The 17,949-nt window shown below is 48.4% G+C and overlaps 1 protein-coding gene across 5 annotated transcripts in view; it reads right to left on the bottom strand.

Annotated features, from left to right (window-relative positions):
* Nucleotides 1-17,949, bottom strand: part of ZFAT (zinc finger and AT-hook domain containing) — a gene marked incomplete at both ends in the record, with an annotated part of 197,320 nt that overhangs the window by 86,019 nt on the left and 93,352 nt on the right. For all 5 annotated transcript variants that reach the window (XM_080694115.1, XM_080694117.1, XM_080694119.1 and 2 more), the window contains 3 exons: nucleotides 5,481-5,654; nucleotides 9,575-9,724; nucleotides 11,607-11,694. In XM_080694115.1, coding sequence (XP_080550241.1) covers nucleotides 5,481-5,654; nucleotides 9,575-9,724; nucleotides 11,607-11,694 — 412 coding nt within the window. The remainder of the gene's footprint in view (nucleotides 1-5,480; nucleotides 5,655-9,574; nucleotides 9,725-11,606; nucleotides 11,695-17,949) is intronic.

Raw genomic sequence — 17,949 nt, 5'->3', positions numbered from 1 at the left:
AAGGAGGGTTAAGAACCCAGGAGTGGGGCCCTGACCTCGGCTTCAGCACGCTCACTGGCTGCTGCGTTGAGAACAGCCCCGGGGCAGAGGTGGGAGCAGCCGGGAGGCTGTGTGGAAATGAAGGCAAGGGCCATAAATGCAGATGATGATGATGGTGATGGTGGTGGTGATGATGATGATGGTGATGATGATGATGATGATGGTGATGGTGATGGTGATGATGATGGTGATGGTGATGATGGTGATGGTGATGGTGATGATGGTGATGATGGTGATGATGATGATGGTGATGGTGATGATGGTGATAATTCCTACCCCATCGGTTCATCAGGCAATTAAACAAGCTGCCTCATTTCATCAGTTCTGAGGCAGACATTTTTCACATTTTAACATCTCAAAAACCTGAAGGTGTCTTAAGGTAAAGCTGGCTCAGGACTGCTCTCCAAGGGGCTATGGCGTGCGCAGGGGTGAACCTGGCCTCACTGCTCGCGTCTTGGTTTCAATTATGCCGTGTTCATCGTTGGTGCCTGTGTAGATTTGACTGCAATCTTAAAAGGCCTTCGAACCACATCTGCTTTAGGGGCTGGGGATGAGGTCAGTGGCAGAGCGTCTAACTGGCATGTGCAAGGCCCTGGGTTTGATCCCCAGAAACACACACACACACACACACACACACACACACACACACACACACACTATTTTAGAAGTGCATGATTATCATATCTACCAATATCAAGAGCAAAACAGGAAGCAGGGCATGAAGTGCACATTCTCCTTGGAGGAAAGACTCTTGCCCCCTAATTTCCTGCACAGCAACAATCTAGAAACCAAAGTCCAATCAAGTAGCTAGTGCTGAGTTATGGTAAGTCTCTAACTCAGGTGCAGGAGGATGGCCTGCTGCAACTCAAAGAGCTCAGAGGAAAGTAGGAGAGACTCTCAAAGCCCTTGGAAGGATGGCAGAGGCCGATGCGATGAGGGTCTGGCCACTCACACTTCCCTAGGGGACAGAGAGTGGTGTAGCAGAACCTACAGAGTGGACACTGCGGCTGGGAAGAGAATGTGAAGACAGCAGTGCACACAGGGCGCCTCGAGCACCAAGAGCCCCTGGCTGAGCGCCTCCGACACTGACTAAGCAGCCATGTCACCCAGACGGCTGGGCTTCCATGGGGGTGTGCCTTAGAAAAATCATCAAATGGCTTCCATGGTTTTCCTTTTATGCACACAAGAAAGATATGATAAGTCTGTTACATGATGTAAATTCACAAACATATCAAAGTCAATATTACTAAGCCAAACATGAGAAGAAAGAAAGGAGGAGATGGGGAGGGAACTGGGGAAGGGCTAAATGACTGATGCATGCATGAATGCCTCCACCATCTTGCACTCCATTAAGATGTATGACGACAGACAGCCAGACGTGGTTGCACATGCTTGTAATCTCAGCATTCAGGAGGCTGAGACAGGAGGATCGAGGTTCGAGGACAGACTCAGCTACTTAGTGAGGCCCTTTTACTACTCAGTGAGATGCAAAATAAAGAATAAAAAATAGGGCTGGGGATGTGGCTCAGAGGTAGAATGCCCCTGGGTTTCATCCCCAGTACCAAAAAAAAAAAAAAAAAAAAAAAAAGATGTATAACTACAATGCACCAATAAAAAATTTTAAAAAGAGAAAAGAAAAAGAAAGAAAAAGAAAGAGTAATCAAGACATGGTAGCAACTTGGACCAAAAAAAAAAAAAAAGACAATGTAAGGCCCTAAGAAATGGAAGAATTCTATATCATGTTGAGAACATATGGAACTCGGTAACAGTCCCTTTGCAGAGTGAGATCTGGCTGTCGAGGATAAAGCAGGCCTTTGACCCTAGCAGCTGAAAAGGAGTCCTCGTTTGCTGAGCTGGGGCACAGGAGTTGGCAAACTACGAATCATGCCAAACCCAGCCTGCTTCTGCTTTTGTACAGCTGTGAGTAAAAGAATGAATGGTTTTATATATTTTGAACAAGGTTTATAGAAACAAAAACAAAGCTGATGAGGAAGATGCGGTAGAAACCGTATGTGGCATTCATTCAAGGCCTGAATATTTACCGGCGCTTTTCCAGGTCTGGCAACCCCGCGTCATAGGAGACGGGCTGGGAGAAGGTCAGGAGCAGCGCTGAGCATGCAAGTCTGAGGTACCTTTGCTACATCTGTGTGCAGACGTGGAGTGGCCGGTACAGCTACACGGCCGAGGCCTGGGGAGGACAGGGCTGCAATACGAGCTTGGACGCCCTGCGTGTAAATGGTGTCTAAAGCCATGAGAGCAGAGAAGCAACTACGAACTGAGCTGTGTAGTCTTCCAAGAGGCAGAGACTAGAACCACAGGAGGAACCCACACAGGAGCCGGGAGAGGAGGCCCAGGAGCAGGAGGAGGCCCAGGAGCAGGAGGAAGCCTGAGGGAGCAGGTACAGGGCTTCCTCAATGGAGCTGTGGAGCCCCGAGGCCAAGGCGAGAAACCATCCTCACCAAAATCAGTTTGATTGAAAGGGGCAGCCCAGATGCATAGAAATGGAGGTGAAGATACGGTTCAGAACTTGACCGAATAATTCCACGTTTATCCAAAGTAATAACTGAGAAAATTAAACCGTGCTCATAAAAAACTTAAAATAAAATGAAGTAGAATAATGTATGTGTACAATAATAAAACTATAATTATTAAAATAGTGTATTATAAAATGATGAACTACAACAAAAATCACTGAGATGGCACAAAAGCTCAGAATCAGACCCAACATCTCGGAGAATCCTGACACTGCAAAGTAAGACTGAAATGATTGATTTCTCTATAAATGTGCTGAGTCAGAAAGTAAACACAGGGAAACAAAGATTCCTATCACAGGGCTCACATTCAAATAAGTTCCAGGAATATGCAACTTCATAAATGTTATGAAAGCATAAAATAAAAGAATTTGCCCCCAACTGAGGAAGCCTTCTTTTATCACAGAGGACTCATGGAGGGTGAAGACACATTGATAAGTTGTTTTTTGTTTTTGTTTGGTGGTACTGGGGTTCCTGGAAGCCCTTCTACCTCTGGGCTACACTCCCAGACCTATTTTATACTCTTTTAAATTTGAAAACAGGGTCTCTAACCAGCGAGACCCTCCTGTCTCCGCCTCCCAAGCGCGGGGATTACAAGCGTGCGCCACCACGCCCGGCTCATTGATAAGTTTAAATGAGCAAAGTTACTTAACTTCTCTATATAAAACAACACTATAAACAAAATGTAAAAGCAAATGATAACTTGGGAGAAAATATTTTTTTAAATATGGCAAATCATTAAGATACAAAGAGTTCTCGAGAGTCAGCAAGATAAAATATGAGCACTGCAAAAATTAATAATGATATAAATGGTTTTCAAAGTTTCTATAACAAACACATTCTTGGGGGAATTAAAAGGCTTTTCAATGAAGGGGCAGAGTAGCAGACTGCTTGAACAGGGCCACGTCGCAGACCACTGGTGGAGCGGGACAGCCGGTCTGGACTCAGCGCTCTACTGACCAAGCCAGCCTTCCAGAAAACCTGGGGAGATGCGTGTGTCAGCAGAGAGACACAAATGAGGAGATCCAGCAGCCTGGGGAGGGGCAGCCTCAGATTTAGAAGCGATAAGGCCACAGCGGCACCTTCTATTTCCACACTGCTAGCCCTCCCTTACCCCTTCCTCTTACAATCACAGCACATTGAGGCTAAAGAGACCCCCAAATAGTAGTCTCATCTCTTTATTTTACAGTATATCGAAGATCCCAAAAATATCAGGAAAAAAATGAGACGAAACAATCCACACTCCCACCATGTTGCTAGACAATGCTGGCCAATACTGGCCAGGCCGTTCCCTTTTAGGAAGGCCATGTCACTGCTTGGACCTCAAGCACTCCTTCGCACATCTGAATCCTCTGTCCTGCAGAACTCACAGAAGCACGCGCTTGAACGGCAAGGGCAGGTCGGCGAGCCGCTGGTCCTGGGACCCCACTCCTCACATAGGCCCCTTCCCTCCACATCCCACCGGTGGCCAGGGTCTGCCTGATTAGACAGCTCCTGTATGCTTGAAGCCCGTCGGCACGGAGCGCAGAGCCCCACCTGCGCCTGGACCCACAGCACCCTTCCCAGTGCCCATGGGGGCCCTCTTGACCCGGCTACCGTGGTCCAGGGGATCCTCCAGACTCCCCTGGCTCTGGGGACAGTGAGAAATGTGTTACCATGTCAAGAAATACAACTTCTGCTGAAACGTACAGGCAATGGAGAGATCAGTAAGGCATACTATTGTAAAGGGGAAGGATTCATAAGTAATTACACGACTTTAATGCTTTTATTATTCACATATGAGTGCTTAACTTTCATTGTAGTTTTTACTTTGAGTAGACATTTTTTTTTTTTAATTTGAAGAATACTGCCTAAGTTTTAACAGCTAAGGCTCTGGCTCCTTTTTCAGCTCTTGGTGAGGCCCTGAGCCATCGAGTCAGAAGATAAAGGTAGGAGCTCTATCACCCCCTGAGCCCTGAAATTAATAATCGCTTGTTGAAAAAGTCTGATCTTTGCCATGAACTCTCATTTTTGTATATAATTATGCAGTTCAAAATAACAACATATTTACAAGTAAAATTTACTGGTCTCATTACATGGAATATTCACAAGTCCCTGCCTCTTATAACTGGCTAAAATTTTTTGAGGTCATTTGCAGTTATCTGCCTATTTTCTAGCCCCCTCTATCCAGCCCACACCAATGCTGCACCCCTCCCACTGCATCACCCACCCACCTCGACTGAGCCTAGGAGCCCAGGGCTCCGAGCCCCTCCCATCCCCAGCCTGACCAAGCCTGCCTGCTCCTCTGTCCTCCCTGCTAGTTCATAACCCCCTGGAAGGCAGGAACTGGCCCTCACTGAACGCTGCCCCTGGAAACTACCTGCATAGCTGGCCCACAAACCTCCATCAGTGGTTCTCAAGGAATAAACTAAGCCAGAAATCCACTAGTGTACTTTATCAAGGTCAACTCTTTCTGCACATCACTCCTATGTTAGGCTGAGCCCCACTGTGGGCTGAACGCAGAAACCCTGAGGTAGCTTAGATGGTAAGAACATCCTCTTGAAAAGTCAAGCCAGGTGTGACCAAGGTCTTCCCTTAAGATCTCAGGCTCAGATGGGGTGGAGGCCTGCAGAGAGTAGAAACTTCTGGAACCAAGCACCAAGGCCTTCTTCTGAGGAAGCCACACTCCCCCCATCCATACCTTCCCACCACACACTTGCACCCGAGAACGTGTCCACCCAGCCGGTTGGAGCCAGTCACCTGTCCAGCTCAGGGCAGAGTGGAGGGAGCTGGGCCAGGACGTCACCCCGCCTTCAACACGTCCATCCCTGAGCACCACCCTGCTGCCCCGGGCGCTCCCGGACTCAGCTGGACTTGGAGTGCCAGCTTCAAGCCACACCTCTGTAGGGGCCCTCGGGCTCGCTGACTCACCGTCGGCAGTGTGCAGGAGCTTGTGACTCTTCAGCGTCCCCTTTGATTTGAATTTCTTGCCGCACATGTCGCACAGGTGGGTCTTCTCCGTGCTGTGACGGTTCATGTGGGCTTTGAGGTTGCTCTTGCTGCGGGTGGCATACTCACACAGAGAACACTTGAAGGGCTTCACACCTACGAGGGGGGATTGCAGATGTCTATGTATGCTCCCAGATTGTGTGTGGAACCAAAGCAACAGGTTACCCCTGTAGAACACACCCCTTTCATCCCAAATGCACCCACTTCCCACCTCGAGCTCTCCCCGTCTCTCTCCCCCTCACAAAGATGCTCTTTCCTGCCGTCTGCCAGGTGCCTCCACCTTGAGCTCTCTCTGCCCTTCCCAGGAGACCCCCATTGCCCATCGAGGCCCCCAGATCCTGTAGCCCTTTACGCTGAAATGTGCTCAGCACTCGCAGTGAGCTGCTTACATTAGCCTCTCCCCATAGTCTGGGAACTCCTTGAGGACCGAGACCCTGAGCAACCAGAGCAGAGAGTCATCAAATTGAACTGAACTGAGTTAAACTGAATAAAATTAAAGGCCCCAAGGGCCTCTGCAAAAATCAATGGAATCAAGCACTGGAAATCAAATGCGAATGCATATTTTACTTCATAAGCTAATCAGAGCTTCACGGCACTGGGTGTTGCTGTCGGCCCATGCTCCACTGTAGAAGCGTCTTGGCATTGAACTCTGCCTCACCTTCATTTGAGAAGACTGCTCCATCCATCACTGACCAGCAGAGATGCAGACTAGTAAATGGGCATCACGGCGCTGGGTGGCAGGTGCTGGGGGCAGGGCAGAGGGGCCCTCCAGCCAGGACACAGGGCGGTACAGGCAACATTTAGTGGGTTAGGCACTTCTCCCATTATCTACACCACCCAAGACTGTGTAGCTGAGGAAAGGGAGGCTTTAAAGAGAATTCTAGATGTGGCCAGGGGCACGGCAATGGGGCACACACTGGGCCCAGTGTGTTTCACAGCTCTGGGTCAGGTTTCCAAAGGGTGAAGTAATACTAAGCACCAACGAGCCTGAACTAGCTCACTGGACTTGGTTGAACTGGCGTTAAGGTTCAAGTTCAGTGGTCTTGAACTAGCGCTTGGATCATAGAGGCCATGTTTGTGAAGTGATGGGACAGTCACCTTCTGAGGAACCTTGGAACACTGTGGCCTGTGTTCTAGGCTGGTCATCTCTAAACACACAGGACTGCAGCCGTGGTATCAGCCTGGGCTGAGCAGGACCCTTCTGAATCACATGCTACCCTGACCAGACACTTCAACACCAGGTCAAAGCTACAGATGGCTCAGGATGATCATCACCCGGCGGAGTCTGTACAAACTACACAAGGATGAGATGTGTCTCAGCAAAGCCATCTCCAGGCACTTCCTACATACGACAACTGTGAAACGGTGGCTGGAGACTGAACCCGGGGCATTCAACCTCTGAGCTACACCCTCAGCCCTTTTTGCTTTGAAACAAGGTCTTGGTAAGTTGTCCAGGCAGGTATCAAACCTGTGATCCCACCTGTCTAGCCTTCCAACCACTGGGATTACAGGCATGTACTGCATCTGGCTATATTCAGATCAACACTATTCGATCAAGTGTCTTTCTAAAAGACTGAGGAACACACACATGCAGACACTCTTGCAAACCATGGAGAAGACAAGTTCCAAATTTGTTCTGCATGATGACTGGAAGAAAAGGAGCCAGTACTCAAGGGCTGAAAGACATACTTTCATGCATATCTGTGCCCTCCAGCAGCCAGCAGTAAACACAGGAAGAGACACCTCGACCGCTCTAGGTTCCGCACGCATGGGCCACACATTGGGAAGGAGAGGGACTGGTTTGTCAGCTGTGCAGAATTCCAGATCCACGATGCAGCCTGTGACCCAGAGATGGACACGGTCCAGTCCACATTCTCTTTACCCACCCACAGCCAGCATTTAGAACAGCTATATTGGATCCATTACACGACCATTATGGAGTCATTAGCAAAGCTATAGGTCTCTGAGCAACAAATATGTGGATGAAGGAAGTTTTACACATATAGTTAATTGCTATGACTACAACCGTTATCCATGTTCCCTTACTTTTTCTCTTTTCCCCTATTCTTTTATGCACTTCTGTCTTATTTACTTGGGTTTCTTTTTTGGAATTTCTGTTTTGCTTGTCCCATGTTTTATTTTGAAAGCACAGAGAGGTAATAGTTATGGTATAGGGATGAACTCCAAAACAACCATGTCTACTATAGTATGCACCAACAGGCTTTTGTCCTTTTGTGATTCCATCATTATAGAAAAAGCAACAGACCAGCAAAGAAATATAATGCCAGGACATTCCAAAAACCAGCAGCAGATGTTGGCTTCCTGAACCTTTATCAGAATTCTGAAGTTGTTTAAAATATCAGGTATCTTCCAAATGTTAACTATCCATCATCAATGCACCAGGACAAGTAAATTCAATAGCACGGGCCACATACTAAGCACCCAGCCTATGCTGAGCCTTCTACTGTGGGTTTTACATAAATGATCTGACTGATCCTTGCAACAAATCCCAGAGTAGTTTTTATTCCCTTCTTAGAGATAGGAAAAATGAAGCTTATAAGTGGTGCAGGTGGGCCTGACCCCGGCCCTCCCACTCTAGTCCAGGGTCTTCTGGGAGTGTAAGTGAGGAATCCACAGTCTCCAACCCTGGGGCTCTCTGCATTTTCACCAGGATGAGCTTCTTGGCCTGTGTCCTTGGCCAGCTCACCGCGAACGCCCACGAGGGCCATTCCACACCCGTCCTCCAGCAGAGCTGCTGCCTCCCTATTTGCTGACGAAACTGTGACCCACAGCGATGGAAGCCTTCAACTTCGTGACAAGAAAATGGTACACGTATAGACAAGCGCGCCCCCACCTTCGCCCCCTCCCCTGCTGCTCAGCACAGATGTCTCCTTCCCCTGATGTGAGTCAGTGGGGAAGGGACAAGCACAGGCTTTAGCATCAGTGGTTCCACGATTTGTCAGCTGTGTGACCATGGGCAAATTACTCCACGTCCCCGAGGCTCCTCTTCCTCACTGGTCAAATGGAGAGGCTCACCACACCTGCCTCTAAGAGTAACGAATCGGACTGTGTTGTGCAGCACTGGGCACCCTGCCTGGCAGCCAGCAAGCGTCCAGCAAATGCTGGCAAACACCAACACATCTCTTGCCTTGGCATCTGGCCTCGCCTGCCCTTGCTGTCTCCGGTTCCTACTCCAGCCGCTGCTATTCTCCTTTCTAACTGGGAGTCTTTCCCTGTCCGCTAGTTCCATGCCTGGGGCCGACAGCAGGGCATCTCTACTCTGCATGTAGAAAACACTTCATCCTTCTTCCCTCTCTGGTCTTGTTTTCCCACCTGCAGCATCTCAAGTTCCTAACTAGCAGAAAGGGACCTAGTACAAATGTTTACAAGAGCTTTTCCTGGGCCCTTGAGCCTATCCTCATTCCTAGAAAGGTCACATCCTTATCTGGAAGAGAAAACAACATTGGTAGGCTGCCTCTCACAGACTCTTGACTTCTGGCTTCCTAGAGCCCCTGACACTGGCTCCCTGACAATTCCCCCACAGAGGCTGGCACCCCGAGAGCACAGCCTACCTCTTTCTCTGCCCATCCCACCTCCCCTCAACTCCCCCACCTTCTGAGTCCTTTCTCCATCAGCACAATGAACAATAGCACTCCACACTGCCCAGATGCAGGACTCCTGCTCCCCCTTCATCCATTCACAATACCCCAGGTCTTCCACACCTGCTGCGCAGTGCAGCCCAGCAGGCTCCCAAGTCCTTGCTTTCCAGCAAGGAGGCAAGTGCTCTATTTCACTACAACTGGAACTGAGCTAGGAATCAGCGTATACCTCTGCTCTCTGCAAACACAACCATTTCACAAGCACTGATCATAGCTGGCTGATGGACATATCTCTGTGTGCTAAAGAATTCCTAACTGTAAGACGCGCAGATATGGCTTCCTCCTAATGAAGTCCCACACTGAGGCAGAGAAGCACACGAGTGAGAGGGTGTTCCACATGCAAAGACAACCACTCACCTTCATGAGCCCAGATATGACGCTGAAGGTCAGAGCCATTCTTCATGAAATAGAAATCACAATAAGGGCACTTCATGGCTCTCTTTCCAATTAGCCCTTTCAGCTGGACCCTCCTCCCAAGAACCTCAGAAATGGTGCTCATGGAGACTTCTGCAAGAGAAGCAGACAGCTGTCAGAGGACCTCTATTCAAGTTAAGATAGAAATAAACTTCAAGGTGGCAGCTACGTCATCAAGGGGACAAGTCAGGATGTGCCTCATGGTGTCATGAGATAGCATTGTTCCCTAAAATATAAAACAGAAATCATGTTTAAGCTTCAGATTTAAACGCCTGTTAACATAAAACATGAGGAATGGGGGGGAAAACAGCGTAAAGCAATAATCAGACACATGCAGAACCTGAAACTGTCTACAGGGAAAGCAACTCCACTGTGCCTAGAAATCGGTGTTTTGAAAAAGAAAAATGTCACAGAGGAAAAGACTAGGGGGTAGCCAGGCATGGTGGTGCACGCTTGTAATCCCAGCATTCAAGAGGCTGAGACAGGAGGACTGTGGTTCACAGACAGTCTCTGCAACTTAGTGAGACCCTTGGCAACTCAATGAGACCCTGTTTCAAAATAAAGACTAAAAACTAGAGCTGGGTATAGCTCGGAGATAGAATATCCCTGGGTTCCATTCCCAGACCCTCAAAATAAATAAATAAATGAATAAATAATAATAAATAATAAAAATCTTGGGTTAATTGGGGGTCATGTTGAGCAAAATCCTTATCAGTTAGACATGACTTGCAAAGTTTTTATGGGGAAATTGTATGATGTCTAGGATATTCTTTAAAGTAGTCTAGTAAAAAAATAAAGTTTACGGGGCAGATACGTGAAAAGAGTAGCAGAATGTAAACCTGTGGAAGCTCAGTTACAGACACCTGGGGCCCCTTACATTATCTGTACACTTAGGGTTGTGGTTTTCCATAATGAAAGTTTAAAGTAAAGGTAAGAGAGTGCTGACCATCTCAGTGGCAAAGGCTGGCAGTTCCAAGTGACTGCCTTGGCTCATCGGTCCTCGGTCTCCTAGGACACAGGCAACAGGTGGGGCCTGAACTGGGCCTCAGGGAATCAAGGAATCCCAGCCCCTGCACTCGCACCCTGACGAGACCTGAGGCACTGAACTCTCCCTGGGAAAACATGAGCGCCTAGGGCCCCTGTTATATCTTACCAGCCTCTAGTCCTTGTTACTGGCAATTAGTGAATCTGTTCCTTTACACCAGGGCAGATACAAAATTTTAAAAAGCAGGATCAGGAGGTATGCAGAGACAGGCATGCAGCTCTTCTGCTACTCGTTTACCCAGCACAGGCCCACAGCTGCTCTCTCCGGCCCTGCCTAAGGTGGCAGCTTGGACAAGCTGCACCCTTGAGGATCCCATGGAGGCGGGCAGTGAGCGACAGAGCTGGAGTCCAAGAGGTCAGCAGCACAATGTCAGGGTGAGGGAGTCTCCCTGAGAGCGGGGCATGAGCGGGACAATGAACCGGAATCAACCCCGGCAGGAGAGGAGAAGTGCTCCAGGAGGCAAGGACACAGCGAGGGGACGCGGAGGCCCAGGTAGGGGTGCGTCCCAGGAGTGACAGACACTCCAACTCGGGGCACAGGGGCACTGCGGCCTGGGCAGGTGGCAGCACCACGCAGAAACCGCTGTTTTGGAGAACGCACACTTAGGACAAGGGCCACACGGAAGGCAAGCATCCAGGCCAGACCTGCTATGAAGGGGCCCAGCTAAAGGCGTTCATGTTCATGTAGAGAGGGTCACCGAGACTGTAGCGAGTGGGAGAAAACACAGTAAAGACCAGATAAGAGGATAAAATGAAATGCGTAATTTTATCAGTATCCCAGCTTGGAATAGAGATGACTGCCTCCCTTGCATCTGCCCATGTCTTCCTCCCTCTTCCTTTCTGCATAGTACAGTTGATGTGCAAGGCTGTGTTTTAAAAGAAGCATAAGCATTTTGCAATTAATCTTCTACTCCAAAATCCATAAGCTTACCAGGATGGTTGGTCTTGATATGTGACTTTATCAATCGATCTTCTGAAAAAGACTTTTCACACACAGGACAAGAATAACTCCTTTTGTCCTTAATAGAAAGAGAACAAAATCAATAAACTGTCTTGTTTAAGTCTAGACATTATAGAAAAATAACTCCTACCACCACCACTGCCATCACCATCACCACCACCACATCACCATTGCCACCATCACCATTATCACATCACCATCACCACCATTACCACCATCACCGGTACCACCATCATCACCACCATCACTAGCACCACCATCATCAACACCATCACCACATCACTATTACCACCACATCACCACTGTCATCAGCAGCCACTTCATCAAAATTAGACACACAGTGCATCCCTCCAAGTGCTTCATATAATGTCCACCTGGCCCTGCACAACCTGGAGAGCTCAACAGCAGGTAACAGCATCAGCCCCATTTCAGAAGGGAAGGAGAGAGGTAGGAAGAGAGTCCTGGGCAAGGGGTCGAGGGAAGAGCCCAACCTCAAAGCCACGGTTCTACCATATAGATCACTGCTGCTCACAACCCAACAGCACTGTGTCCTCAGCACTCAGTGCAGGGTTTGCATGGGGTTTCGTGTAATTATTATACTGAGACTCACAAGTACTTGCAGAAGAAAGGTGTTGCTCACGTCACAACTTAGATTAAGAAAGTGGGGTCCATAATGATGAGCCCAAGTCTGAGAGGAAGGGCCAGTGTTGGGATGGGAGTGTCAGATGTCCACTCAGGATGTTCTCCCGCTGCTTCAAACCACACCCCCCGCGCCAGCCAGCCAAGGCTGCAGGCACGGCAGGCGCTGGGTCCACACGGGTAGTAACCACAGTGCCACCTTCCCAGGCAGGGAGCAGCTCTGGGGAATGACCAAGCTGCACATTTTGCTCATCTCCTTTCCTCCCAGAGCTCACGTCAGAGAGCTATTTTATTTTATTTATTTTTTTAATTAATTTTTTTTTTTGTGGTACTGGGATTCCTGGAAGCCCTTCTGCCTCTGGGATACACTCCCACGGGCTACATTCCCAGACCTATTTTTTACTTTTTTTTTTTTTTTTAATGTGGAAACAGGGCCTCTTAAGCCAGCGAGGCTAGCTCTGAACCAGCGCGATCCTCCTGTCTCCACCTCCCAAGCGCAGGGATTACAAGCATGCACCATCACGCCCGGCCAGAGAGCTATTTTATACCATTGTTTTTCCCAGAGTGTGGCTGTTAAGGGTTGGATTTTGTCCCTCCAAATGCACATGTTGGGGTTATAACCTATAGTACCTCAGAATGTGACCTTCCTTGGAGAGAGGGTCATTACAGACAGTGGCCCAGGTAAAATAAGGTAACCAGGGAGGGCCCTGGTGCAACATGACTGCGATCCATAATTTTAACAAGGAAAATTGTAAAAAGTCGTGAACAGAGGGAGAATTTCAGGTGAAATCGAAGGCAGAAATCGGGGTGATGCATGCACAGGCCAAGAACACTGAGGATTGACAGCAGACTCCAGTAGCTGGAGAGAGGCCCTCGGGAGGAAGCAGCCCAGCCGACCCCCTGATCTGGGCATTCTAGTCTCCTGACCTGAGAAACAATAATGTCTGCTCTGAGCCACCCAGTGTGCAGGACTTTTTCTACACATCTTTCAGAAATCCAACCTCCAATGGGAAAGACCCCTGGATCCAGTGAACAAACTCCAAAAACAAAACCCGCAAAAGCCCTTAGTGCAAGGGAATATATGGGGTTGTGTGTTCTGGGAATGCTAGCACAGGCCACACTGGTGTGAGTTTACGGAAAGACAAATTCCCATCTGCGAGCTCAGCATTCCCATCTGGGAGATGGCAGCAAGTGTTTTCCATGAGTCCTGGGGTAAACAATACAGTGCTCACAGTCTAAATAATCACAATGGTTGCAATGGATTCTTAAGATCTTTCTGGATGGTGCTTCACCTCCTGTGCCTGGGGGATGCCTTCAGGGACTTGCCCAAGGTCCTCCCACCAGGGAGGACCAGGATGGATGTCCAGACCAGTCCTTGGGCCTCCAGAATGCTCGCTCTTGTAAGGCCATGGCCGGTAGAAAAGAGTGAAGACTCAGAGACCCTGAGTTTCACCACTAGTCAGCCGGGAACTTTGGGCAAGTGATTTAGCCTCTCAGTTGTCTCCGTTTCATCCTTTGTAAAGTGACAGTAAAATCAGTGCCTCCTTCAGAGGGTCCCAAGGAGAGCGAGACAGAGCATGCACAGTGCTCGGAACTACGGTGAGTACTCCAGAAATCCCAGAGACATTGCTGCTGTGCTTTTTGTACTGATATCATGCAACTCAGGTGCTGACCTTCTGATGGGCTAATGCACCCCAGGAAGCTCTGAGGGGGGGGGGGGTCCTAACAAGCATCCCCAAGTCCTGCGTGGACTGGTTCTCTTTGCTGATGCAGAATATCTCCTGAAGCTGGTGTCGCTCAGAGCACACATAAGGAAAGGGTACTTTATATTAAAAATACATAAAAGTCCCCCTGAATGACTAATTCACCAAACACCTGCCAAGTTCACACATCTGATGAGTCCAGGCGGCTCTTAAGGGACTATGCCGAGCTCTCTGACTAGGCAATGCCGCAGATCCCTGCCCCCAGGCTACATCACAGGCGGAGTTTCTCAGAGCATGCCTGTCCCTGTCCTCCAATGTCCCTGACCTCACGCTCACGGGATCATTTTGCAGAGACGCCCTGAGCTCCGCAGGCACCTCGGGCAGCCCCCCACCCCATGCCCCCGGCGCCCTCATCAGGAGAGCCGATGGAAGGCATTCAGAAGGGCTTTGAAGGAGTTTACGCCAATCTCCCCTGAGCCCTTGCTATTTGATTTTTCTTCTTTTAATCTCTAATAGTCTGAAAGCTATTTATCGCAGAGCTTATGAGGGCCACTCTTTCTTGATGCCTTTGAAGACTGTCAGAAGGACACAGACAGTGGTAGAGAGTGCCGGGAGAAGGGTGAATTCTTAGGACTCATTTACTTCTGTTTTTCAATCCTCAGTGCCTTGATGGAGATGAAGCCCAAACACACACAGCAAACTTAAAAAGAGCTGTGGTTGAAAAAGTTCCTGGCAGAGGCGGGATGGAGGGTGGGGAAAGGCCCAGCTGTAAGGACCAGAAAGAGCCCAACACTCACTTGGAGTCTGCTCAGACAGAGTCACCTTCAAAGCAGGCAGGACCCTCTGAAAGAACAGGGCATTGGTGTGAGACACAGCCAGGGCACGGGGTACAGAACCAGCCCCAGGCATGTGGCTGAGAGCCCAGCTCACCGTTCTGGATGTTACCTGTCACCCGGCCTGGCCTGGCCTGGCCTGGGTGGCTGGCATCTTAGTCCCCAAAGGAACTGGAGGTTCTCAAGTCTGAAACCAGCACTGGGTGAATCAGATTGAACCTCCCCACCTAGTGTGTGCAACTGATACATCAGTGGGCCCATAAAACACCGGCCATCAAGTCACAAAACAAAGGCAGAGGATTTCACTGTTCAGCTTCTCAAGAGTAAAGGCTGGCGCTGTGGTACCTGGTTTCCTTTGCAGGGTCCCATTATGTGCCAGGAACTAAGGATAAAGATGTGAGGCATGGACTTATCGAGACAGACAGGCCCAGACACGGAGCCCCAAACTCTGGATTGGGGGATAAAGAAGGTGCAGCTGGGCCCAATCTGGAGCTTGAGTTGTGACTGATCTGAGCACGTTAGACAAGAGCTGGAAGGGCCTGGACTTCGGACCTGAGCACAGGATTTCCTTTTCCACTGGAGAGAGCTCCGCTTTGCTGTGCCATGCTGTCTTAATGCCAAATCCCAGCTCTTGCTGAAATTGTTCTTCTATACACAAGAAGCTCCGGTAGCGTGAGGCTTGCACAGTGGAGAAAATGCCCACAAAGGACTGTACAGAAACAAATTTGTTTTGTGATCAAATTAGGAAAGATCATATTCTTTGTAGCTCTTGGAAAGAAAGAACATTATGTTCAGTCAGTTTATCTAAATAACACTGCCCACTACTTAAAAAATACAAACTAACCAGGTGTGCCCATTTATTTCCAGAATGATATTGAAGGTAACTTCCTACACTCTCTCTGTACTTTGTTTTCAATGTTATTATTTAACTTATTTCCACCAAGTATGTGCAAGATTTCTTTTAATGTGTTCCTATGCAGCTCAAAACAAATTGTGTGCTTCTAAAAGACAGAGGCCAAATATTCTAACATTTATTGAGCAACCGCCAGACCCTAAATGAAGACACCACAACTCCCACTGTTAATAACCATGTTCTTCAAAGAGGAGGAGGAGGAGCAGGAGGAGAAGGGAGGAGGAAGAGGAGGAGAAAGAAGAGAATGAGGGGGAGAAAGAAGAGAAGAAGGAGGAAGAGGAGAAGGAGGAGGAAGAGAAGGAGGAGGAAGAGGAGAAGGAGGAGGAAGAGGAGAAGGAGGAGGAAAAGGAGGAGAAGGAGGAGGAGACAGAAGAGGAGGAAGAAGAGAAGGAGTAGGGGAAGGAGGGGGAGAAAGAGGAGGAAGAGGAGAAGGACCAGGAGGAGGAGAAGAAGGAGGGAAAGAGCATCAGGCACCGTGAACAGGCCCCTTCCCTGTGTGCCTGGGACTGCGCTATGTCCCTTACCAAAATATCATCTCACTAACTTCCCTGGCAGGCTTGAAGTACTGGAGCCTCTTTGCAGGTGAGGAGCCTGGAGATGCTGAGGAGCAAAGCTATACCCCTTTCTAAGTCTTAAAATCCACACCAAATTTGCCAGCTCCCAGGATGCACTGTAACTGCTGTGAGCCCTCTGTTGGGTGCCTCTGAGGTCCTCTGAGAAAGAACACAAGCCAGAGACATAAGGAATGAGGTGGTGTATCCTGAACACCCCTGAACACCCCACTCCTCACTGGCTCATGCTTCATTGTCAGAAATGCTCTGAGTGACAGATCCCCAGAGCCGACCTGGAGGTATAATGGAGGTAGCAGCCAGGAGTCACACGCTAACACCTGCTCATGCCGGACAGTGACTCTGAGAAAACAATCACCTCACACAGGCCAGTGGCTTAGACACTTATGCTTGGTATGGGCCAATACTGCTGACAAGCTCTGTTTTGTTCTATTCTATTTCCTTTTTAAGATAAATAGTAATGACTTACTACACTGATTTCACAACCTCCTAACAGATCATAACCCACAGATGTTTTCTTCAAGAGAATGTTGACCTTTCTGAGAACACGTATTTTCTAACTTTTTAATATTTGTTTATTTTTAATTTGTATTGGTACATTGTAGTCATACATCTTAATGGAGTACAAGATGGTAGAGGCATACATGCACACATCTTTTATTTTATTATTTTTGTGTGTGTGGTACTGGAGATGGAATCCAGGGGCATTTTACCTCTAAGCTACACCCCCAGCCCTATTTTTTATTCTTTATTTGGAAACAGGGTCTCACTGAGTTGCTGATAGCCTCAGTAAGTAGCCGAGGCTGGCTTCAAACCTACGCAATCCTCCTGTCTCAGCCTCCCAAGCACTAGGATTACAAGTGTGCGCCACCACACCCAGCTATTCCTATTTTCTAACTTAATACTTACAACTCTGAAAGAGAGGGGAAAGTATTTTACCTCCATTTTCCAGATGAGAAGACTGAGGAGATAAAGTAATTTTCCCAATATCACAGAAGTAGATACAGGATCTGACCTTGAGCACATCAGAACCCAAAGCCCTTCTCTTTGTACTAGAATTATGTTTTCTCAAGTCTCCTCTTCACAAAGTCTGCATAAAACTCTAAAGAAAGGATTTGCTCTAGACGTTGGTGAACTATCTCCTTTGACTAGGCCTCCAAATCCCAGATGCCAGGACAGCTGGCCCTCCGCCTCCACAGGTCCCTCACCTGAGGGTTCAACCATGAGTCAGAAACATCCAGGGGAACAATGGCCTACAGATTTCTTGTTGTTATTCTTTAAACAATGCAGTATAACAGCTATTCATGTGGCATTTGCACTGTATTAGATATAACAAGTGCTTTAGAGATGATCTAAAATGCATGGGAGGAAAGACAGGTTATGTGCAACTACGATTTGACTTTATATAACGACCTTGGGCATTTGGGGATTTGGGTATCACAGGGAACCTGACCTGACCCTTGACTGTGCATCCTTGACTATGAGCTGACAGCATGGTTTTACCAATGGGGAGGAGGAGGTGGTGTTAGTTAGATACAGAATGGCCCCTTGCAGAGCGCTTAAATTTGTGTTTGGAGTTGATATCATTGAGTCATAGGGTTGTAATCCCAACAGCAAGTACATTCAATATGGGGCCGCCCGGCCCTGACCCTGGGC

Source organism: Muscardinus avellanarius (assembly GCF_963383645.1).
Source record: "Muscardinus avellanarius genome assembly, chromosome: 4".
Taxonomy (NCBI): Eukaryota; Metazoa; Chordata; class Mammalia; order Rodentia; family Gliridae; genus Muscardinus; species Muscardinus avellanarius.
Note: the sequence above shows the minus strand (reverse complement) of the source record. Positions and strands in the feature narration are given on the sequence as shown.